The sequence below is a fragment of the Medicago sativa genome, chromosome 3, assembly GCF_051527215.1.
Source record: "Medicago sativa cultivar Bolivia chromosome 3, Bolivia_mono, whole genome shotgun sequence".
NCBI lineage: Eukaryota > Viridiplantae > Streptophyta > Magnoliopsida > Fabales > Fabaceae > Medicago > Medicago sativa.
Genome location: NC_140751.1, coordinates 53,599,921 through 53,625,946, shown reverse-complemented (window position 1 = coordinate 53,625,946; position 26,026 = coordinate 53,599,921). Strand labels below are relative to the sequence as shown.

Here is a 26,026-nt window from a genome sequence, read left to right as displayed (position 1 = left end):
TTATTTACTTCCAAAAACTGCACTCTCCAACTTCTTATTTCTTTCTCCTCTAATCATTTTCTAAAAGTTAATTAGATTGACCAACTCCCTAGCGGAACGATAACTCTACTTACTACTATTACTTCGATAGGCCGTGCACTTGCGGTTTGGCCCTATCAAGTTTTTGGCGCCGTTGCCGGGGAGTTAACTAATTTAATTAACTTTTTCTTCGTGATTAGAATTCTCTCTTCTTCTTTTTCTCTTTTCTTTTTATTTTTCCTTCACCATTAACTTCTTGGAAAACACAAAAATAATACCAACATGGCTGAAAGACGTGCTCTTAAAGAATACGTAACTCCTTCAACGGAAGAGCCGTATGCTATTATTGTGTATCCAACGGTTGAGGGTGAAGACTTTGAAATTAAGCCTGCCCAGCTTAAGATGGTGCAGCAAAATTATTTTTCGGGATCCCCCGATGAGGATCCCAATCTCCATATCTCAACTTTTTGGCGGCTCACTGTGACATATAAGAAAAACCAAGAAACTTTAAGACTGCATTTCTTCCCTTTTTCTCTAAAAAACAAGGCTCTTAATTGGTTCTATTCCCTAAGAGTTGGTTCCATCACTTCATGGGACCAATTAAAGCGTGAATTTCTCATCTGTTTCCTTCCCCCATCAAAAATCGGCCAACTAAGGGCAAAGCTTTTTCAATTTACTCAAATAGAGGGGGAATCTCTTCATGATTCATGGGGACGTTTTAAGGAAATGCTTAAACTTTGCCCCCTCCATGGTCTAGAAGAGTGGTTAATCATCCACACCTTTTACAATGGTTTATCTCATGCTACTAAAATCTTTGTTGATACAGCTGTAGGTGGTGCCCTAATGAACAAGGACTTCGAAACAGCTTATGCCTTGATTGAAGACATGACTCGAAATCTTTCCCTATGGACCGATGGAGAATTCACTACAAAATCTTCACCCTCCAAAAAGAGGGCAGGTATGTACGAAGTCTCTGATTACGACCATCTCGCCTCTAGGATTGATGCACTAACCCGCAAATTTGAAAAACTTAATGTTAGTGCTAGTACTCCTACTTCTACATCTTCTTCTTGTAAAGCATGTAGTGAATGCAAACTAGGTAGTGTTGAGCAAATAAACTTTATTCAAAACGACCAAGGGGTAAGTTTTAACCAAAGCCCCAATCCCTTGGTCCAAAAAACAACACCACCAAGTTTTGCAATTGATCAAAAGGTTATTCAAAAGTCTAGTCTTGAACTTTTAATGGAAAATTTTCTTCTTAACCAATCCGAACAGCTCAAGGAGCTTGCAAATCAAACTAGACTTTTGAATGACTCTTTTATTACACTTATATCAAAAGTAGACTCTATTTCCTCCCACAACAAAATCTTAGAGACTCAGCTCTCCCTAGTTGTTCAAGAATTTCGCCAACCTAGAATGAACGTCGTTACACTTAGGAGTGGTAAGCAACTAGAGGACCCCTTAAGAGTCAAGCCTAGTGAGGAAGAAACTAGTGAACCACTAGGAGAGGTAATTGAAGAAGAGAATGAGAAGCCACAAGGTGAGGAAGTTACACCACCTCCCTTCAAACCAAAAATCCCTTTCCCTCAGAGATTTGCCAAGTCTAAGCTTGATGAGCAATTTAAAAAGTTCATTGAAATGATGAATAAAATCTACATTGATGTTCCCTTCACCGATGTCCTAACTCAAATGCCTACCTATGCTAAATTTTTAAAGGAAATTCTTTCAAAAAAGAGGAAAATTGAGGAGAGTGAAACGGTGAACCTTACGGAAGAGTGTAGTGCTATCATCCAAAATAAATTGCCACCAAAGCTTAAAGATCCAGGAAGTTTCTCCATACCTTGTGTCATAGGCCCTGAAATGGTAAAAAGGGCAATGTGTGACTTAGGAGCCAGTGTCAGTTTGATGCCTTTATCTCTCTATGAGAGATTGGGGTTAGGGGAACTTAAGTCAACTAGAATGACCCTACAATTAGCGGACCGTTCCATTAAGTATCCAGCTGGAATCATAGAGGACGTCCCTGTCAAGGTAGGAGAAATTTATGTCCCCACAGATTTTGTTGTGATGGAAATAGAGGAGGATAACCAAGTACCAATACTTTTGGGAAGGCCCTTCCTTGCTACCGTAGGGGCTATAATTCATGGATGGTTAATAGGTGTTATACCCTAATTTTGGACCTAAAAATACTAGCTCAATTCTCCTTTTCTTGCATTTTAAGTCATTTGATATGTCTCTGATCAGTTGCATTTTTCTCTGCATTTTATTTCAATATTATTTGCAAAATTCATGAAAAAGGGCATTTTAGTCATTTCCTATGTTAAAATTTCTTTCAATCTTTGAAAAATTGTTTGAGTCTTTTCCACTGGTTTGAATAAGTCCTTGTTTCACTCTCATGTTAAAATCCATTTCAAAAATTACATTTGAAGTCATTTTGAGTCAGTTTAGCCCCTAGGGGCATTTTAGTCATTTCCTATGTTAAAATTTCTTTCAATCTTTGAAAAGTTGTCCCTGAGTCCATTCAATTGGTTTGAATGAATTTTTCCATGTTAAAATCCATTTCAAAAAATCACATTTGAAGTCTTTGAGTCAGTTTAGCCCCTAGGGGCATTTTAGTCATTTCCTGTGTTAAAATTCTTTTTAATCCCTAAAAAATTGTGAGTCTTTTAATTTGCTTGTATAAATTCTTGCTTTATTTCCCTGTTAAAAAACCGTTTTAAAAATTGCATTTGAGTCATTTTGAGTCATTTTAGTCCCTAAGGGCATTTTGGTCATTTCACACGAAATTTTGACGGAGAAAGGTTACTTTGAAGTACTTCATTTCAGTAATTGGTTCATTTTAGTCCGTTTTTTTTATTTTTAATCGTTTCACTTTACGTTAATTTTCAAATTACTTTTTTTTAATGCAACTTTAGTTAATTTTGCATTTTAGTCCTCAGGTTGTTAAAATTGCATTTTAGTTCATTTTTTGTCCAAGAAGTTAGTTACGCCACATGTCCTACTCCTATTGGTCCAAAAATTCACACATCACCTATATAATGGGTCCCATGGTCAAAGAGTCAACACACTAATCATTTTCACAAAAACTCCACAAAAAAATCACAAAATTCATAATTATTTTCTCTCAATTTTCCTTCTCTTCTAACTAACTTTCCACCACCATAACAAACTTTTTCCACCACCTCTAACCACCCTAACTAACTTCTACCACCACAACTTCATCTTCAATCTCTCTCTAACCACCACAATCTTCTTCCTCCACCATCATCATCAACAATATCCACCATTAAAATTCACCACTAACTCCATAACCACCACAACCTTCATCTCTAACAAACTACAACCACCACAATTAACCTCAAACCTCCACAAATCCATTACCAAATTCAAGGATTCATCCAAAATATTCATCAACACAAACCTTCAATTCCACAAAAATCACATCCATGAACAACAATCTTCAATTAATTCCATTGTGACCGAATTCAACAACGACGAACCGGAATCGGACGAAGGAAAAGAATACAATCGAAGCAAAGGGAGAAGAAAAACAGCACCAAATCCGAATACATAAGAAGAATCCGGAGCCATTCAAAGCTTCGTCAAGCATCACGGTATTGTTCTTGATCCAAACTTTTTATTCCATTCTCTTTTCTTCCAATTTGCGCGGCTGTAGCTTTATGATTTAGGTGGATTGATTGTGTTTTGAATGTTTCCGAGTTCATATTCGAAAAGAGAATAACGATTCGGTTTTAAAAGTGTAAAAAAAATTCGAATCGGAGCTCGCCGGAATCCGGAAGTGTCGCCGGAGTTATGAATTTTCCGGCGAACTTTTGAAGATTCCGGCGAACTCTATGAAGTTTCCGGCGAGCTTGTTGAACTTTCCGGTGACATTCATGAGGTTGAAGATGAACATTTTAGAGAGAGGTGAGAGCAAAATTTTTAGAGAGAGGGAGAACAAGAAGGAATGAGGTTTCTGCAGCAAAAATGCATTTATATTGGCCCATTTTCGCAGCAAACCAGGGCCCAGTACTCCTCATTCATTTCTGTTTCATTTCTCTACAGATTTGCTCCCTGCACCCCCCCTGTCTGTGTGTTTGTGATAATTTCTTGCTGTTTGCACCCCTATGCGTTCAAAAATTTTGCAAAAAATTCAAAATAAATTTCTATTAATTTCCTTGTGTCTTTTGATGAATCTTGATGCTGTTTGCATGTTGAACTTTGATTAAAAATGTATGATAAATATTTTGTGCTCTTGTTAATTCAAGGTTTCAATTCTTGTTAAAATTTTTGTTAAAAACTTCTAGAAGTTTGTGTGAGTTTTTGTGTGAGTAATTTTAGCATTTGAGACCTATCTTTTGGAAGGCAATTACATGTAAAAATTCATTTCCAAAAATATGTAGGATATATTCTTGTTTTTTGCTTACTTTTTGTTAACATTCTTGTGAAATTGTTATGTGATTTTAAGCTTGGATGTTGGTACATAATTGTGGTTTTAGACATATAATTTTGTGGAATAAATTTGCCTCCTAATGTGGTGTATGCTTGCTGTTTTGAGTTAGATTTTTGTGGACCTTGTGTTTGGTAAATAATGTGAAATAAAAGTGCATAAAGAACTTGAAAATTTTGTAAACTTTAGCATAGTTAAATCCCTAGGTTCTCATGTTGGTTTTTTGAACTAAGTCACTCAAAACTTCTCTAATATCATGAGGATTTAGGCCTTTAACCTTGCTTTAGAATTGTGTTAAAATGTCAAGTTTCTTTTATCACTTTTGGTTAATTTTGCTTGTTACTTCACTTTCAAGTTCCATTTCCTTTACTATGCCTTTAGTATGTTGTTCCTATTTCACTTGTGCTACTAACCTTTCTTGTTTCATGTTTCATGCATTCCATAAGCTCACCTCATCTCATATTCTAGCTTAATTTTCTTGCAATTTATATTTCTTACGAAAACTTAGTATGTAAAGATTTAGGGATTTTGTAATTTTCTTTTATGCTTTTAAAATCTTGCAAGACCATAGAATGTAAACTAGGGCATATGTAAAGGACAATGGACTCTAATGATGTACACCGACACAAGCACCGACACATGCACACACATCACGTAGATATTTTAGATGTATGCTTAGGCTATGCATGTTTAGATGTATGTTTAGGATTGAATGTTTAGATGAATGCTTAGGATATACACTTAGAAAAATCAATTTTCCAAAAAATATGAACAACATCACTCAAATATTTTTCTTAATAAACCTTGGGATCAAAATCCCATTGAATTTTCCTTTTTTTTTCTTAAATAAAAACTTAATGAATTTTAATCATACTTTGACTTCCTTTTTGCAAAATGACTAATTCAACTTCACAATTTCACAATCTTATGCCCTTGAGGCCTCTCTCTCTCTCATTCTTCAAAATTCCAATTTTCAAACTTAAAATCAACCAACAAAAACAAAAACATTTTTTGGAAGAGAACTACGGTGGATTTGATCCCTTAAACTGGTACGTAGGCAAGGAATCAAAATTCCTTCAATTCAAATAAAATAAAAATTCAAACGCATTCTTCTCCCTCCAATTCTTCACTTAGTAAACTCTTAGGCTTAATATCATCTTTCAAAATAGCATTTAAAATAAAGCGCGCGCGTAGAAAGTAAAGACGGTTCCTATAGGATACTATAGTCGTTATGGGTGCCTAACACCTTCCCGTAGCGAAAACAACTCCCGGACCTCGATCCTCAAGGGTTTTGCTTATTTTTTCCCTTCCCAAGAAAAAATGAGATATCACCGGTTAAAAAGGTTCAAACGTAATCAATGTTTGACACCCGAAAACCAAGATAAAACAGCTGGCGACTCCGCTGGGGGTATTCGAGAGTTACGCCTAGTCTTTATTTCCACGCCTGCGCTTTCGTTTTTACTTGCTTCTTTTACTTGCTTCCTTATGTGAATAAATGTTTAAATTCTTGCAAACGTGTGGGGTGAGAATATCAAAAGTCCTGCACCCGGGGCTGAGTGAACTTAGGATTTAGGAGGGATATAATCGACAATTCATTCCGGGGTTGCCTCGTGCTTTGGATTATGCGATCAATCCCACATAGCTAAGGCATTTTGGGGGTGATGTTGTCGGCGCGTGTTGTCGCGTTTAGGCACTTTACTTCTAATTGTTCTATGACGCTATGAACCGTAGATAACCAAACCCATCCATGGCCATTTTCTAGGACGTAGTGCGGAAGCTAAACCGAGTGTTGTCTCGAGTTTTAGTCGTCACGCGATACTACACTCAAGTTAGACCTTCTTATGTATAATCATGGAGCGAGTGTTGTCTCGTGATACCGTGATATACGTTGGAGAGGTTGCAACTTGGGAACCTTTTTAGAACCCGGTTACTATTTCCTAAAGCCTTAGATTCACCGGACACCGTGTCCACCCGTGACTCCTTGACTTTGAACTTCAACCCACCATGTTTTCTCCGAACTTGAACATAATCATGCATTCATGCATACATGCATACATGCATAAACTTTTTCCCATGCATTTATCGGAGGACTTAGACAAGTCATCTTTTGAACATCACGGATGTGAACACCAAGTGATACCATCTCAACTAAACTTTTAGTTTTGCTCAAGATTTTCAAATAAAACCGTGTTTCTCTGTGATGTTCACAACCACTTTGACAAAGTCCTCTGACAAAAAAGAGTCTTTTCACATTTGCATATCATGCATCATATGCATCATTCATCGGTCACAAATGGCTTCCCGTGCTCATTGTCTCCTGGTTCTTCTGCCGCAGTCTGAAAGGTGGCTCGTGCTCGCAAGATTCACCAACCAGATAGAGTTCATCAGACAAGATTGTACAAGAGAAGAAACATGGCTAACCTTGAGGAAGAGAATGCCAGCCCCTCGGGCCAGCCCATTGAAGAGTCTAACCTGGACGAAATTCTGAGGCTCATCAAAAAGAGCGATTATAAAATTGTTGACCAGCTGCTGCAAACTCCATCAAAGATATCCATCTTGTCCCTGCTCTTGAGCTCAGAAGCTCACAAGAAAGTGTTAATGAAAGTACTTGAGCAAGCATATGTTGATCATGAAGTCTCTGTGGATCAGTTCGATGGAATAGTGGGTAACATTACCGCTTGCAATAACTTGGGGTTTGGTGACGATGAGCTCCCTGAAGCAGGGAAACACCACAACTTGGGTCTGCACATCTCGGTGCACTGTAACTCTGACATGATATCCAATGTGTTGGTGGACACTGGATCATCTTTAAATGTAATGCCCGAGTCTACACTAAGACAATTGAGTCATCATGGAATTTCTCTGAGGGGAAGCAACTATTTGGTTAAGGCTTTCGACGGATCTCGCAAAGATGTTCTTGGGGAAGTAGACTTGCCAATTACCATTGGTCCTGAGACGTTTCAGATTACTTTCCAGGTCATGGACATCAATGCTTCTTACAGTTGTCTCCTCGGGAGACCATGGATTCACGATGCTGGGGCAGTCACTTCTACTTTGCATCAAAAGCTCAAGTTTGTGAGGAATGGTAAGATTGTCACTGTACATGGTGAAGAAGCATATCTGCTTAGCCAAGTGTCATCTTTCTCTTGTGTTAAAGCCGGGTCAGCTGAAGGGACGTCATTTCAAGGCTTGACTGTTGAAGGCGCGGAGCTTCGAAGAGCCAGTACTGCTATGGCTTCATTGAAAGATGCCCAGAAGGCTGTTCAAGAAGGGCAAGCTGCTGGCTAGGGCAAAGTGATTCAGATCTTGGAAAACAAGCGTAAAGAGGGCCTTGGATTCTCCCCGACCTCAAGCGTTTCAACAGGAACTTTCTATAGTGTTGTGTTTATCAATGTTATTGCTGAAGATGCTACAGAGAGTAGTTATGTGCCTACATTTGTTGTACCAGGAGGCACTGTGAGAAATTGGGAGGCTATTGATGTTCCTTTAGTCATGCATGCTTCCATGTAATGTGTCTTGTTGCTCATGTTTTTTGTTTTCAAAATAACAATCCTTTCGCTCTGCCCAAGGCGAAAGTGATATCATTGTAAGGGCATGTTTGTTTCGGCATTGCCGTTATCAATAAAAGTTGTCGTCTTTTTCGCGACTCTTTGTTTTTTATACTTTTTAGTGCCTTTTTCTTGGAAATAATGGTAATGCCAGAAAAAACCAAAACATCTGTATTTTCTTATTAATTTCAAAAATCTGCATAAAAAACATTTTTCTAAAATCATCCCAATCATATTATGCAGATTGAACCATAATAAACCCGTTGAACACAGTGACCCTATGGTTCCTCCAAATTTTGAATTCCCTATATATGAAGCTGAAGATGAGGAAGATAATGAAGAGATACCGTATGAGATCACTAGACTGCTTGAGCAAGAAAGAAGAGCCATTCAGCCTCACCAGGAAGAGATTGAGCTTATCAACCTGGGTACTGAAGAGAACAAGCGAGAGATTAAGATCGGTGCTGCACTTGAGCCAGAAGTGAAAAAGAAGATTACTCAGCTTCTCCATGATTATCCAGATGTCTTTGCATGGTCCTATGAAGATATGCCGGGTCTAGATCCTAAGATTGTGGAACATCGGATACCGACAAGACCTGAATACCCTCCTGTCAAACAGAAATTAAGAAGGTCTCGTCCAGACATGGCTCTTAAGATCAAGGCTGAAGTACAAAAGCAAATTGATGCGGGTTTCCTCATGACAGCTGAATATCCTGAATGGATTGCCAACATTGTACCAGTACCAAAGAAAGATGGGAAAGTTCGAATGTGTGTTGATTACAGAGATCTGAATAAAGCCAGTCCGAAAGATAACTTCCCATTGCCTCATATTGATGTGCTTGTTGACAGTACTGCTTAGTCTAAAGTGTTCTCTTTTATGGATGGTTTCTCTGGTTACAACCAGATACGGATGTCACCTGAAGATAGAGAAAAGACGTCATTCATCACTCCATGGGGAACGTTCTGTTATAAAGTGATGCCATTCGGCTTAATAAATGCTGGTGCTACCTATCAAAGAGGTATGACTACTCTATTCCATGATATGATTCACAAAGAGATTGAAGTATATGTTGATGACATGATTGTGAAGTCAAGTGATGAAGAGCAGCATGTTGTGTATTTGAAAAAGATGTTTGAAAGATTGAGAAAGTACAAGCTGCGTTTGAATCCTAACAAGTGCACATTTGGTGTAAGGTCTGGGAAGTTGCTAGGTTTCATTGTCAGTCAAAGAGGCATTGAAGTTGATCCCGACAAAGTCCGAGCCATCAGAGAAATGCCGGCTCCTCAAACTGAAAAGCAAGTCAGAGGTTTCCTCGGACGTCTGAACTATATTTCAAGATTCATATCTCACATGACTACTACCTGTGGACCAATTTTCAAATTGCTCAGAAAGAACAGCCTATTGTGTGGAATGATGAATGCCAGGAAGCTTTCGATAGCATTAAAGAATACTTGTTGGAACCACCTATCCTTGTCCCACCAGTGGAAGGAAGGCCTTTGATTATGTATCTGTCAGTGTTAGATGATTCAGTGGGGTGTGTTCTCGGTCAACAAGATGAGATTGGTAAGAAAGAGCATGCTATCTACTATCTGAGCAAGAAGTTCACCGACTGTGAGACTCGGATACGATGCTTGAAAAGACTTGTTGTGCTTTAGCCTGGGCTGCCAAACGCTTGCGTCATTATATGGTGAATCATACAACTTGGTTGATATCCCGAATGGATCCAATCAAGTACATCTTTGAGAAGCCTGCTGTTACTGGAAAGATTGCACGTTGGCAAATGTTATTGTCTGAATATGATATTGTGTACAAAGCTCAGAAAGCAATCAAAGGAAGTGTCCTTGCTGAACATCTTGCTTGTCAACCTCTTGATGATTACCAGCCAATTAAGTTTGATTTCCCTGATGAAGAGATTATGTATCTGAAAGCGAAAGACTGTGAAGAACCACTGATCAATGAAGGGCCGTACCCCAATAGCAAATGGGGATTGGTGTTTGATGGTGCTGTTAATGCTTATCGTAAAGGAATTGGGGCCATCATTGTAACTCCACAGGGGCACCACATTCCTTTCACCGCTCGAATAACTTTTGAATGCACGAACAACATAGCTGAATATGAAGCATGCATCTTGGGCATTGAAGAAGCCATTGATCTGAGAATTAAGCACCTTGACATCTATGGAGATTCTGCACTTGTTATTAATCAGATAAAGGGTGAATGGGAGACTCATCATGAGAAGCTGATCCCATACCGTGATTATGCAAGACGTCTGTTGACATACTTTACCAAGGTTGAGCTGCATCACATACCTCGGGATGAAAATCAGATGGCTGACGCTCTCGCTACTTTGTCTTCTATGTTTCGTGTCAATCACTGGAATGATGTGCCCGTAATCAAAGTGCAGCGTCTTGACAGACCCGCTCATGTGTTTACTATTGAAAATATGCCAGATCAAGCTGATAAAGATGTGAATAATGGAAAACCTTGGTATTATAACATCAAACAGTTCTTGCAGAATCATGAATATCCACCTGGTGCTTCCAACAGGGATAAAAAGACCTTGAGAAGATGGGCTAGCAAATTCCTTCTGGATGGAGAAATCCTATACAGGAGGAACTATGACATGGTCTTGTTGAGATGTGTTGACAAACAAGAAGCTGAGAAACTGATGCATGATGTACATGACGGTACCTTTGGGACCCATGCTTCGGGTCACACTATGTCGAGGAAATTGTTAAGAGCCGGGTATTACTGGATAACCATGGAGCGTGACTGCCACAAACATGCTAAGAGATGCCACAAGTGTCAAATTTATGCTGACAAGATTCATGTGCCTCCACATGCCCTCAATGTTATCTCCTCCCCATGGCCTTTCTCTATGTGGGGCATTGACATGATCGGGAGAATCGAACCAAAAGCTTCCAACGGACATCGTTTCATTCTAGTGGCAATTGACTATTTCACCAAGTGGGTTGAGGCTGCTTCCTATGCAAATGTGACCAAGCAAGTAGTTGTCAAATTTATCAAGAATAACATCATCTGTCGATATGGTGTGCCCAACAAAATCATCACTGACAATGGTTCCAATCTGAACAATAGCATGATGCAAGCTTTATGTGAAGAATTCAAGATTGAACATCACAACTCTTCTCCTTATAGACCTCAGATGAATGGTGCAGTCGAGGCCGCTAACAAGAACATCAAGAAGATTGTTCAGAAGATGGTCACTACTTACAAAGACTGGCACGAGATGCTACCATTTGCCTTGCATGGTTACCGTACTACAGTGCGCAGTTCAACCAGGGCAACCCCTTTCTCTTTGGTATATGGTATGGAAGCAGTTCTCCCTCTAGAAGTGGAGATTCCATCTCTTCGAGTAATCATGGAAGCAAAATTAACTGAGGCTGAATGGTGTCAAAGTCGGTATGACCAGTTGAATCTGATTGAAGAGAAACGTATGGATGTTATGGCTCATGGACAGTTGTATCAAGTGCGAATGAAGAATGCTTTTGACAAGAAAGTCCGACCTCGAGAATTTAAGGAAGGCAAACTTGTATTGAAAAGGAGGATAAGTCAGCAGCCCGACCCAAGGGGCAAGTGGACACCTAACTATGAGGGTCCTTATGTTGTCAAGAAGGCTTTCTCTTGTGGTGTTTTAATCCTTACACACATGGATTGTGTTGAACTCCCAAATCCTGTTAATGCCGATATAGTCAAGAAATACTTTGTCTAGAAAGAAAAGAACAGCGTGGTAGGTCGAAAACCCGAAAGGGCGGCCTAGGCAAAAATGCGCTTCCCGATGGATCGAAAACCCGAAAGGGCGATCCAGGCAAAAGTTAGGGACAAAAAAAATGAATATGAAAAAGCTCGCTGAGATTGTACGCAACTCAGGCAAGAATGAGCGCCTCGATGAGCCGAAAACCCAAAAGGGCGGTTCATGCAAAAATGAGGTTGACAATAAAAGACAAGTAACTATATCTGGCAAATCACCATCACCCCTTGGGGCATCTGCAACTGTCAATGATCGTCTTCATCAGAAGCTTCTGTACTTGTGAATTCAAAATTTCTATGAAATATAGCGGTCATCGTGTTCAATGTATCACCAACCGATAAAATTACCATTTTCCAAGCTTTGTAAATCCGTGGAGTTATGCCTTTGGCTGATTTTCACTCTTCTACATCAATTTGAGCCTGTGCTGTTGTTTGAAACTCTACTTGTCTTTCTACTTTCAATGCTATATACAAAATACTTTCTTGCTATTTGATAATGTCAATGTCTGAAACAAGCATCTTTGAAAATTGAAAAATCTTTTCTGTCTATTTTGAAAACAAACCTGAGCAATAGGGTACATTTCAATGAAACATGCATGAATAAATGAATGTCAATGTCTATTTCAATACGTGTTACAAGCAGGTTACTCCTCAGGATGATCTGTGGTCAATGGCAAGAATGAAAAAACAGAATGAAAAATGGAAAATGAAAATAAAAGCTCGCTAAGTTGAAAACCCGAAAGGGCGGCTTAGGCAAAAATCAGCACCCCGCTGGTTGACAACCTATGAAGGCAATTGAGGCAAAAATGGGGCAATGAAAAGAATTTTATTCCCCGGTGAATCGAAAACCCGAAAGGGCGGTTCAGGCAAAAATGGGATTGAAAAAATGAAAGAATGAAAGAATGAAATATTGAAAAGCGTTGACCACAGATACGAACATCCAATGTTTACCCAGCACTGACACGCCTAACAACGGCGACCTGTATCAAAGAGGTCCCTCCTCTACAAGTTTTATTGCCCTCAGCCATGGTTTTGATACGTCTCTCAACGACGATCTCTCCAAAGAGGATTTCTATGTGAATATGTTGCAGCACAAGCCACTACGTGCCCAATCTTCCAATGTTTCGTCTGCCCCTGTGAAACTTCTCTGTCAAACTACAAACCAATCATGCATTTCAAGCATTCATACATGCATAATCATGCATTTTATGTGCTCACACATCCAATAATCTTGTTATACCATACATACATGTTGCATTCCCGATTTCAATTCCCAACTCAACTCAGTCTTCACTTTCAAACTCAACTAAGTCTCCAACTTTCAATCCAATCTCAATTTCAATTCAATTCAATTTCAAATGTCAAATTCAAACTCAATCTCAACTTTCAATCCAATCTCAATGTCAATTTAACTCAATTCAATTCCAATCTCCAATTCAATTCAATTTCAACTCTCAATTCATTGTCTATGTCTATGTCTCTGATTAATCTCAATTTTCAATCTCTCTTTCAATCTCAAACTTTCAATTCAATGTCTTTGTCAATGTTAATCCATTCTCAATTTGCTTTTGGGCCAACAAAAATGGTCATGTCTACCTTCAAATCAAGTCAATATCAACTTACTCTCAATTTGAATCTTTCTAAATCCAACTTCCAATTTGTATCTTGTTATTGGTCAAGTGGCTAGTTCGATCCAAAGAACAGCTTGTACCTGCTTATATGCCTACGTTTTCGGTCAAACGGCAAGTTCGATCCAAAGAACAGTTTGTACCCTTGCTTATGTTTTGTTATCGGTCAAACGACAAGTTCGATCCAAAGAACAGTTTGCACCTACTTACATGTCGTGGTATTGATCAAACGGCAGGTTCGATCCAAAGAACAGGTTGTATCTACCCTTTGTCTATATCTCCGATCAAGTGGCAAGTTCGATCCAAAGAACAGCTTGTATATGCCTATATGGCTATGTTTTCAATCAAGTGGCAAGTTCGATCCAAAGAACAGCTTGTATCCATCTCTTGTTTGTATTTCTTGGTCAAGTGGCAAGTTCGATCCAAAGAACAGCTTGTATCCATCTCTTGTTTGTATTTCTTGGTCAAGTGGCACGTTCGATCCAAAGAACAGCTTGTACCCATCTCTTGTTTGTATCTCTCGGTCAAGTGGCAGGTTCGATCCAAAGAACAGCTTGTACCTATCTTCTGTCCCCTGGTTTGTCTACCCTGTCAATGTCTATCTAAATCCCAAGTGATATGACATGCTCTGTTAGACTCCAGTTGCTTGTCTTGCATTCATAATCAAAATGTTGCATGGCATTCATGTTTTTGAAAATCTAAGAGCGTATTTTTATGTTCAAAAACAGTGCAAATGTTAATATTTAAGTATCTTCGTCCCGTCAAGTCAAAGACTCCGTCTCTTGACTCTCCGGACAAAGAAACTTAAATAGGGGCAGCTGTTATACCCTAATTTTGGACCTGAAAATACTAGCTCAATTCTCCTTTTCTTGCATTTTAAGTCATTTGATATGTCTCTGATCAGTTGCATTTTTCTCTGCATTTTATTTCAATATTATTTGCAAAATTCAGGAAAAAGGGCATTTTAGTCATTTCCTATGTTAAAATTTCTTTCAATCTTTGAAAAATTGTTTGAGTCTTTTCCACTGGTTTGAATAAGTCCTTGTTTCACTCTCATGTTAAAATCCATTTCAAAAATTACATTTGAAGTCATTTTGAGTCAGTTTAGCCCCTAGGGGCATTTTAGTCATTTCCTATGTTAAAATTTCTTTCAATCTTTGAAAAGTTGTCCCTGAGTCCTTTCAATTGGTTTGAACGAATTTTTCCATGTTAAAATCCATTTCAAAAAATCACATTTGAAGTCTTTGAGTCAGTTTAGCCCCTAGGGGCATTTTAGTCATTTCCTGTGTTAAAATTCTTTTTAATCCCTAAAAAATTGTCTTTGAGTCTTTTAATTTGCTTGTATAAATTCTTGCTTTATTTCCCTGTTAAAAAACCGTTTTAAAAATTGCATTTGAGTCATTTTGAGTCATTTTAGTCCCTAAGGGCATTTTGGTCATTTCACACGAAATTTTGACGGAGAAAGGTTACTTTGAAGTACTTCATTTCAGTAATTGGTTCATTTTAGTCCGTTTTTTTTATTTTAAATCGTTTCACTTTACGTTAATTTTCAAATTACTTTTTTTTAATGCAACTTTAGTTAATTTTGCATTTTTGTCCTCAAGTTGTTAAAATTGCATTTTAGTTCATTTTTTGTCCAAGAAGTTAGTTACGCCACATGTCCTACTCCTATTGGTCCAAAAATTCACACATCACCTATATAATGGGTCCCATGGTCAAAGAGTCAACACACTAATCATTTTCACAAAAACTCCACAAAAAAATCACAAAATTCATAATTATTTTCTCTCAATTTTCCTTCTCTTCTAACTAACTTTCCACCACCATAACAAACTTTTTCCACCACCTCTAACCACCCTAACTAACTTCTACCACCACAACTTCATCTTCAATCTCTCTCTAACCACCACAATCTTCTTCCTCCACCATCATCATCAACAATATCCACCATTAAAATTCACCACTAACTCCATAACCACCACAACCTTCATCTCTAACAAACTACAACCACCACAATTAACCTCAAACCTCCACAAATCCATTACCAAATTCAAGGATTCATCCAAAATATTCATCAACACAAACCTTCAATTCCACAAAAATCACATCCATGAACAACAATCTTCAATTAATTCCATTGTGACCGAATTCAACAACGACGAACCGGAATCGGACGAAGGAAAAGAATACAATTGAAGCAAAGGGAGAAGAAAAACAGCACCAAATCCGAATACATAAGAAGAATCCGGAGCCATTCAAAGCTTCGTCAAGCATCACGGTATTGTTCTTGATCCAAACTTTTTATTCCATTCTCTTTTCTTCCAATTTGCGCGGCTGTAGCTTTATGATTTAGGTGGATTGATTGTGTTTTGAATGTTTCCGAGTTCATATTCGAAAAGAGAATAACGATCCGGTTTTAAAAGTGTAAAAAAAATTCGAATCGGAGCTCGCCGGAATCCGGAAGTGTCGCCGGAGTTATGAATTTTCCGGCGAACTTTTGAAGATTCCGGCGAACTCTATGAAGTTTCCGGCGAGCTTGTTGAACTTTCCGGTGACATTCATGAGGTTGAAGATGAACATTTTAGAGAGAGGTGAGAGCAAAATTTTTAGAGAGAGGGAGAACAAGAAGGAATGAGGTTTCTGCAGCAAAAATGCATTTATATAGGCCCATTTTCGCAACAAACCAGGGCCCAGTACTCCTCATTCATTTCTGTTTCATTTCTCTACAGATTTGCTCCCTGCACCCCCCCTGTCTGTGTGTTTGTGATAATTTCTTGCTGTTTGCACCCCTATGCGTTCAAAAATTTTGTAAAAAATTCCAAATAAATTTCTATTAATTTCCTTGTGTCTTTTGATGAATCTTGATGCTGTTTGCATGTTGAACTTTGATTAAAAATGTATGAGAAATATTTTGTGCTCTTGTTAATTCAAGGTTTCAATTCTTGTTAAAATTTTTGTTAAAAACTTCTAGAAGTTTGTGTGAGTTTTTGTGTGAGTAATTTTAGCATTTGAGACCTATCTTTTGGAAGGCAATTACATGTAAAAATTCATTTCCAAAAATATGTAGGATATATTCTTGTTTTTTGCTTACTTTTTGTTAACATTCTTGTGAAATTGTTATGTGATTTTAAGCTTGGATGTTGGTACATAATTGTGGTTTTAGACATATAATTTTGTGTAATAAATTTGCCTCCTAATGTGGTGTATGCTTGCTGTTTTGAGTTAGATTTTTGTGGACCTTGTGTTTGGTAAATAATGGGAAATAAAAGTGCATAAAGAACTTGAAAATTTTGTAAACTTTAGCATAGTTAAATCCCTAGGTTCTCATGTTGGTTTTTTGAACTAAGTCACTCAAAACTTCTCTAATATCATGAGGATTTAGGCCTTTAACCTTGCTTTAGAATTGTGTTAAAATGTCAAGTTTCTTTTATCACTTTTGGTTAATTTTGCTTGTTACTTCACTTTCAAGTTCCATTTACTTTACTATGCCTTTAGTATGTTGTTCCTATTTCACTTGTGCTAATAACCTTTCTTGTTTCATGTTTCATGCATTCCATAAGCTCACCTCATCTCATATTCTAGCTTAATTTTCTTGCAATTTATATTTCTTACGAAAACTTAGTATGTAAAGATTTAGGGATTTTGTAATTTTCTTTTATGCTTTTAAAATCTTGCAAGACCATAGAATGTAAACTAGGGCATATGTAAAGGACAATGGACTCTAATGATGTACACCGACACAAGCACCGACACATGCACACACATCATGTAGATATTTTAGATGTATGCTTAGGCTATGCATGTTTAGATGTATGTTTAGGATTGAATGTTTAGATGAATGCTTAGGATATACACTTAGAAAAATCAATTTTCCAAAAAATATGAACAACATCACTCAAATATTTTTCTTAATAAACCTTGGGATCAAAATCCCATTGAATTTTCCTTTTTTTTTCTTAAATAGAAACTTAATGAATTTTAATCATACTTTGACTTCCTTTTTGCAAAATGACTAATTCAACTTCACAATTTCACAATCTTATGCCCTTGAGGCCTCTCTCTCTCATTCTTCAAAATTCCAATTTTCAAACTTAAAATCAACCAACAAAAACAAAAACATTTTTTGGAAGAGAACTACGGTGGATTTGATCCCTTAAACGGGTACGTAGGCAAGGAATCAAAATTCCTTCAATTCAAATAAAATAAAAATTCAAACGCATTCTTCTCCCTCCAATTCTTCACTTAGTAAACTCTTAGGCTTAATATCATCTTTCAAAATAGCATTTAAAATAAAGCGCGCGCGTAGAAAGTAAAGACGGTTCCTATAGGATACTATAGTCGTTATGGGTGCCTAACACCTTCCCGTAGCGAAAACAACTCCCGGACCTCGATCCTCAAGGGTTTTGCTTATTTTTTCCCTTCCCAAGAAAAAATGAGATATCACCGGTTAAAAAGGTTCAAACGTAATCAATGTTTGACACCCGAAAACCAAGATAAAACAATAGGGGAGACAAAACAATATAACATTTTCCTATCATGACTCAAAAAGAGTCATCAGCAACCTTAATTTTGAAATTTCCTGCGCATGGTTTATATGAGAAAAATAAACTAGATTCTCCGGTGATGTGATTGGTGGCTCCAGAATCAACAATCCATGCGTGATTTGGAATGACATTAAGGTGGGCTGATTTTGAGAAGTTACTTTTCTAGGCTATGGAGGAGGTAGGTGTTTGAGACTTAAGAAGTACGCACAGTTTATCTAGTTGCTCCTTGGTGAATGTTAATGCATTTAAGGAAGATTGTGGATGTTGATCAGAATTAGCTTGGAACCCACGACCATCGATTGATGAATTGAACATTGTCTTATACATCATCACCCTTTACCTTGCCTCCTCTCTTCCAGGCTTAGGTCTATTCATCCCCTTCATTTTGTGATCCGAGTAACTCAAAAAATAGCAAGCTACAATTCGGAGTTTTTTCCCGCGGTGAACAGTGCGCATGCGTGAACAGTATCGGTGATTGAACGGTGCTTGAATAGTGTCGTTGAATTGAACGGTGCTCGTGTGACCAATGTCAGCGAGGTGAACACTTCTCAAAATCGGGGGCTCTGATGCTTTGTAGAAAATATAAAACCGTAATGACTGTGAGGATAAAAAATCCAGAAAAACAAGGACCCCAAAATCGTAATGACCGAGAATAGGGTTTATGCGGAAGCACAACCTCCAAAATTGGGGGCTCTGATGCCTTGTAGAAAATAACATTTGTGATATGTGATAATATTATTATGAAGAAAAGGGACTCCTTTTAATAGGAGAAAATACAAGAGTCAACTTCTTTGTTTTATGAGTGATATATAATGATAAACAAGTAACCATAAATAGGATAATAAAAATAATAATAATAATGATATATTTCAACAAGAAGCTTCTGAAGAAAGTTTAATCAATGATTCTAGATTGACAAAAAGATGAAAGAGCATGGTTCAACGTTCTAGATCGTGTCTCGAGAATGGAACCATACTCAAACATCATCAAACGTGCCGCCTCAATCCAAGGAATCATGGGACGCGCGTCAATTTTTTTGACAAAAAGGTTGTTACAATCTGCTACCAATGATTGTTGCATCAACCCTTTCTTAGAACTCTTCAATTGATACTTAAATGCTCCCCAACAACCATCCTCACCGCACAAAATCGTCATAAAGGCGTCTTTAAAGCAAATAGGTCAACCACTGATTCTCAAACCTGTAACAAGCTCCTTACATCATAAAGACGATAAGCGATTAGGGGGAAACTGCTTCAGACTAGATCTCAGATTCTCAACAGTCCAATAATAACCTAGTAACGACCCAACGACGGCCCATTAACTCAAGTTCAGCAAACAGGCATAACACCTCCGAAGGCGCTTACACAAGACAACCCATGCTCATCACAACACGGGAACACGGCCTCAGGACGACCTTGGTCATAATCTCATCATCTACGACCATCCACAACCCAAACACATCTATATAAGTGTGGCATCGCTGCCACCCCATATACATTCTCATAATCACAACTTTTGATGTTTTTCCCCTCTCTCTAGCAAATACTGGCTTGATCGTCGGAGTGTGTGTGTGTAAGTTTTGCAAGCACCGTCGTAGAAGTCATCCTCAACATCATTGGAGTTCCTCCTCCAACGTACCGTCCATTCCAGCACAAGCACCATAGATGCGTCATCCTTGAGCTCTGTTCCCGAAAAGATCTTTTTCCATCACCACTTATGGTCCTTGCTCTTTGGTCGACTCATGTGTATCATTTAAAATTTGAATTAGTTTTTCCAAGAATAATTATAATATTATAATCTCTCCCAAAAAAATTAGAATTTTTTAACAAAACATAAATTAAATATAATTTTACCTCTTAAAATTTCAGATTTAATTCATTTTTGGTTAAAAAGTTATATTTTTTTTGTGAGAGATTCTTATAATATTCTAAGCATTCCTGAAGAAAAAAATAAACCCATTCAAAAATTTAAAGCATACAGATGACGTGTCTTGAAAGTAGGGCCATAAAAGTGGATAGAAAACTTTTGCATGGCTTGAAGTCGAAAGAAAATTTTAAAGGGATTAAAATAAAAAGTTCAAATATTTATAGGGATAAAAACATATTCAACCTAATTTATTAATATTTTATACCACTAAACTGGAATATGTTTTTCTTATATTTGTGTTTGGAGTGGTACGTATATATTAGTTAATTATTGAGAAATTGATAGGTATTCATGACTTAGTTATTTAGGTAACATTAGTTTAAGCATGCACTTTATTTATAGAAAAACTAAAACATACACATGGTTCAAGTATGGTCTTTTGTTTAGACATACTTGTTATCATCACAAATTCACAATCTAGTACGGTCTTTTGTTTAGCCATACTAGTTATTATCACAATCTAGTTTAGACATACTAGTTATTATCACAATCTAGTATGGACTTTTGTTTAGCCATACTAGTTATTATCACAATCTAGTATGGACTTTTGTTTAGCCATACTAGTTATTATCACAATCTCCATGCATGCATACATAACATACGTAGGAGACCAATCATGCCAAGGTTGAAGTGAAAGACCATGAATGAATGTGTTGCAATTGGCGGCCGCCAGATGTAACTGTTGCAGATAAACCAACCCTAACGTTCGGTGGGAGAACAGCTTTCAAATCAACAACATGAGCAACAGTAGTAATTTGACCATTGTTGTTAGTGGCAGCAACACTCAATGTGTTAGAGAGAGAGTCATAGATTATACTTACTTTCACCAATGACCCACTCACCCTGTTCCATGGTGTTGTCCTGGCGGAAATTACTGAGTTAACATCAATTCCAATATGTGGATATTTGGGATCATACACATTGGCATAACTGTCAAACTCTACACCAACAAATTGATTGAAAGCATTTTGCGCATCAACTACTCCGAGGTTTGCACCGTAAGAGTTGGGAGGAATGTCGCTGTCTTGTGGTGCAAGAAAGAAGATGATTCCATCGGCCTGATTATAACCTCGAAAGTCCTCAACCGTGAAGGAGAAGGAAGCGACGAAGCTAGCAACATGTCCAGTAGTACTATCCCAAATAGGTACTGGATTTGAATACAACACCCGCCCAGTACTAGGGGTAGAAGGGTTGGTGAGTGCCATTATCCCATTTGAAAAAATCTCGGTACTACCTTGCATGATTAAATCAGATTGACCAGAGGTGAATTTTTGAAAGTCGAAGGAAGTTGTTTTCTGAGAGGTCACTTGTTCAGTAGTTGCCAGCAAGAGAGCAACTATTACTGAAACTGAAAGAAAAGAAAATGATAATTTTGAAGACATGATGTTACTCATAATATTATGTAGTTTTTGATGAGTTGTGAATGAGCATGCAGGTTGATAACACATATTTATACACATTATTTGCTTACTATTTCTTCCTGTTTCATTTGGTGAATAATGAAGGTAGTGGTGCAGGCAAAATTATTAATTAACAACGTCACCGGCACCAACTTAATCACCAACTTAATTAGTGGTAAGGCTGCCAATTGGTAGACAGATGTGTATGGACTTCCACCTCCGGCCAATTGCTGCCCAGTTTTCTTCTTCATCATCTCATCTTACTCATGACGATATTTTCTGGCCTTTCTTATTGCTAATTGCAGTTGTAATGCCCAACTCATGACCAAGTTTCTAATATAATAATATAACATATGCAAATCGTACATATAGCATTACCATATACTATGTATAAGTTATTAGTATAGTTCTTTCAAAAAAAAAAAATAGTTTGTCAAAAACAAAAAATAGTTATTAGTATAGTCTATTAGATTTTGGGTTTTACTTTTTCCACCCTATCTACTTCTTACGCGCCCTATAATTTTTACAAAAATGATCATGGGATTTCAGAGTTTGGATTTTATATAATCCAAAATATGTTTATACATAATGAGCGATCAGAATCTCTCTCATTTCAGCAGTTTCGAATTTTGCTTTTAAAAACAACAAAAAAAAAAAAAAATAATAAAATGTGTCAAATAAAATAAAACTAATGCGAATTTTTTCGGATTTTTTTTGAGAATATGTAAATTTTAAAAAACATGAAAAATGGGTCTAAAAGATGGAATTTTAGATTTTGAGGGGCGTAGTCTCGTAAGAAATCCCTTCAACGGGAATCTTGAACCTTGATTTTATTAAATATTTTCTTGTAACCTTTATCAAGTTGCTATTGTAATCTTACAAAACCCGGGCGTTCTATTGTACAGCTGATTCTATTCGATATTGGTGTATTTTTGCACTGTTTGGGGTCAGATTTGTAGGCTGTTAGTTGTTTTTCTTCTCTTTGTCCTTCTTTTAGTTTGGATTAGTTTGTTTTGGTTCACACTGGTTCTTCAATTTGCTTTGGTTTAGTTTGGACAGTTTGATTTAGTTTTGTTTGGTTTCATATGGTATCTACTTTGGTAGTTTGTGAAGCATCATGTTATGGTGTTTCTTTTGGATAATTTGGTGAGTCAAGATAATGCTCACAATTTGTTTGTAAAGAGTTCTCATTGAAGACATACTAAAACCTTTTGATTGCTTCTTTCTCTATTGGCTCTTATGTTCAATGTCAATTTTGTTTGATATGGTTTCATCGCTTGCTTCTCTTGGATAGTGACGATATCAGTTGGTTTGATTTATTTTCATGGTTACTTCTATACCAATCTAAAGCTTGGTAAGCTTTAACTTGAGTGGTAGTATTTTGAGTTTATATTATTGAGTATTTCATTTTTTTTGTTTTTTGTTTGATAAACTCTTGTTTCTTGCCGTTGCATCGTGAGTTTGAAGGGAGGTTGTAGATAATAAGGTATTGGGTTTATGCTATTAAGTCCTTTAGATTTCTAAGTTACTAGTCTAATCCATTAGATTTTACTATATATTTGCTGGTAACTTTTATCATGGTATGCTATTGTAACTTTATGAAACCTTAGTCGTCTTACTTTTGAATCCATAGATTGTTAACATATATTACTTATATTACTTTTGTGTGTGTGTGAGGTGAGATCAAATTACATTAATGTAATGTTACGTCGTTTAATATTGTTTTAATCTTTTAAACTTGACCGTTGGATTGTGAATTTATATCATATAAGTCATTCATGTAAAATTTTACACAAACCGAAAATCATTTGATATTTTATTGAAACTCGCCTAGATTAACAATGTTCAACCTTAATCTTAGTTTCAATAACATATCAAATTTACTTAAAGATTTACAGATGATCTAAATGATATGAACTTACAATCCATCAGTCAAATTTTGAAAATATGTATGGAGTAACATGATATTGAGCGGTTTAACATAACTTCACTGAATTTAGATTTGGATGAAACAGTTCTGCAGCTGCTGCAGAGGCCGATTTTAAGGAAAGATAAAAATGACTCGGCATATATGATAATACGCAGAATTTATGCATAAAAAATAATAACTTCAACAAGAAAAACTCTAAAATACAAAATTTATAAAGTCGCAAAAGCATGCAGCAAAACAGGACCAGTTTTTAAGTTGGATTACATGTAATTAAATAATCCATCCATACAGCACAAAGAAAACTGCCAATTTGGTATTTCAAGTGCTAGATTCCTATACTAATGTTGTTGCATAATCTATGGGGGAAAAGCAGAGCAGGAAACAGTAGAGAGACTCATCTTGAGGAAGAGTATCTGAGCTTTCATTCCCAATCAGACAAACATTTTGTTTTGTATCACACACATCACTTGGGCTCTTTCGGAAAATGCAGCTTGATAAGTGCTGGAAGTTCTGCTAAATCAACCTGAGGTTTCCCAAGTAAAATGCCTTTCAACTTCTCATCACAGTTTACCATATTCTTGTTATTTGGATCCTGCTCTATCAAAGAAACAGCTCATCTTTTAGTCAGTCTATTCAACATACATATCAAACAACGTGCTAAAATAAAGGCAAAATTGCACCAGTGATCTTTTAACTTTATTTAAAATTTCAAACATGTAATTTATCTGTTTTTCATGTCAAAGTAGTCCATTTTTCATCTATGCATGTTACCAAAAGTCTTACTTGACCATTCAAAAGGTGAATTACATCTTCAATTCATCAAGATAACATCAAAATTACATGATAAATATTTTTACAATACCTAATCATCAAAATTAGCATGACCTTTTTTCAATTTTTATCTGAAGATTGTGAGCTCCTTTTTGTCGAACAGAGTCACTCGGGTGTTGAATGGTGAAACATTATTCATAGTTTATCATTCATAATCAAGTAGACAAATTTGTAACAGAAGTAGACTAAGAATTAAAGTTGTTCTGGCGTAAATGTTTTTAAAGATAAATAATTAATTTGAAACAAAGAATAAAAATAAAAGGATGTGTTTGAAACTGCAAACCAAGTTAAAGGACCTTTGGCGCAGTTTTAACTAAAACAAATATACCAAAACCATAAGACATCATAGCAAATATGACGGTAGCCCCAATTCAAAAATGGGCACATGCATTTTATATATTCACAACTTCACAAATATGGTTAAATAATAAGATCATATAACAACTCAATAACATCAGAAACTGATCTCTTTTATTTTGGAATATTATGTTGAGCTCTTGTTTAGCCTAAACCAACGCTAACAGGTGGAAAAAAAAAATTTAAGCACTACTAGTGCAATCAGTGCAGTCAATAGCATACTATGGTGGTGTAGCAGAGCGGCCCTTGACCGTTACAGGACACGCGATAGCAGAGCGGTTTGGTTTAGTGTAGCAACCACTATTGGGATTTTTGCAGATAGATAGTGTCACACAGAATGAAATAAAAAGTTCCAAAAAAGCCCCAAAGATTTAAATGTTGGGGCTTTATCGTTGGGGGATATTAGGAATTTTGCAATTAAAACACTCCAAAACAGTGTTAGAGCTTCTCCGCTCTCACTGTCACACAACTAATTGATTTTTTATGCATTTAGTATAAATTGTATACATATTTCAAAATAGCTGCCTCCCGTTATCGCAATTCACTAGTGTTTTTGAGATTAGCCACTACCTGGGATTGATAACACTATTAAAACTACAAGGATGGGTTTAATCAGCAAAAGTAACACTCAAAGATCAACTATAAGCTATGAAGCACGGCCACTGGACACAACACTAGAACTATCACAATAGACATAGTTACATAGATGCTTCTAAAATTTAAGAAAAAAGAAGTGATTGAATGTAACCACATGCATCAGTGTTGCGTTAGTGTCTGACCCAAACACATCTTCAATCTAAATTGTCGATGCAAGTCTATCTCTATCAAATCAAAATTGATCAAGTGCCTCATCAGAACCCCATTCTAACCTTCCATTATGTCTAACTCCAACCTTATTTCATCATTAGCACTCACCACACGGCTATGAAGCACATATAATCCTCAGATTAGGCGTGTCCTGGTGTCAGATACGCATTGTGTCCGACACCACACCGGCTCATATTATTACATTGAATTATGTCATTTTCTCTCAAATTATTAACGGTGTCAACGTATCCGTGTCTGAGTCTGTGCTTCATAACCACGCAAAGAAGTGGAAAAATCTAAAAGTATACCCCTTGAAAATTCCCTAAGCTTAAAACCCACATCTTACCCTCTACCTTTTTAATTTAAAAAAAAAAATTATAAAATGATTGAGTTTGATTTGAAAAGAAAAAAAGGAACCTGGAGATTGTTGGTTTTGATGTAGGACCAAACACGCATGAAACAAGATAAACGAGAAGTTTGAGATTGACCAACGAAGTCTCTGAGAGTAGAAGGAAGGTTAACGAGATCAATCAAATTAGCAAGTTTTTTAGGGTTATCAGTAATTGCTTTCTTCATTCGCTGAGGAAGCATTTTACGGCGATATGGGTTGATGGAAAGAACGATAGACAGAAACTGAGTAGAAAAAGTGGTGAGTTTTTACTTGTTTCAAGAAAAAGAGAGATAGGAGTGCAAACACCATTTTTTATTAAAATAAATTAAGCAATATAGTATCATTTGAGATATTAATTTTCTTTTTCTATATAACTTTTAATGTGAATCATAATTTTTATAATTTATTTTATGACTGAATATAAGAT

At 36.7% G+C, this 26,026-nt stretch overlaps 3 protein-coding genes and 1 non-coding gene across 4 annotated transcripts; 1 reads left to right on the top strand and 3 right to left on the bottom strand.

The window, feature by feature from the left end:
- The first annotated feature begins 300 nt into the window (after window positions 1-300).
- On the top strand, window positions 301-2,187 carry LOC146938323 (uncharacterized). The gene has a single exon (XM_085749615.1). It carries the CDS (start codon window positions 301-303, stop codon window positions 2,185-2,187), a length of 1,887 nt encoding a protein of 628 aa, XP_085605741.1.
- Window positions 667-773, bottom strand: LOC146938324 (small nucleolar RNA R71). The gene has a single exon (XR_015033794.1). It is a non-coding gene; the product is annotated as a small nucleolar RNA R71 (small nucleolar RNA).
- Window positions 2,188-20,197: 18,010 nt separating the features above from the next.
- On the bottom strand, window positions 20,198-21,277 carry LOC146938322 (putative bark agglutinin LECRPA3). The gene has a single exon (XM_085752279.1). It carries the CDS (start codon window positions 21,275-21,277, stop codon window positions 20,498-20,500), a length of 780 nt encoding a protein of 259 aa, XP_085608405.1. The 3' UTR covers window positions 20,198-20,497.
- On the bottom strand, window positions 20,198-25,872 carry LOC146938321 (SWIB/MDM2 domain superfamily protein). Its single transcript, XM_085752280.1, has 2 exons — window positions 25,626-25,872; window positions 20,198-23,805 (listed from the first exon to the last, which is right to left on the bottom strand). The coding sequence occupies exons 1-2, from the start codon at window positions 25,797-25,799 to the stop codon at window positions 23,677-23,679; spliced, it is 303 nt and encodes a 100-aa protein (XP_085608406.1). The 5' UTR covers window positions 25,800-25,872; the 3' UTR covers window positions 20,198-23,676.
- Between the last annotated feature and the right edge of the window lie 154 nt (window positions 25,873-26,026).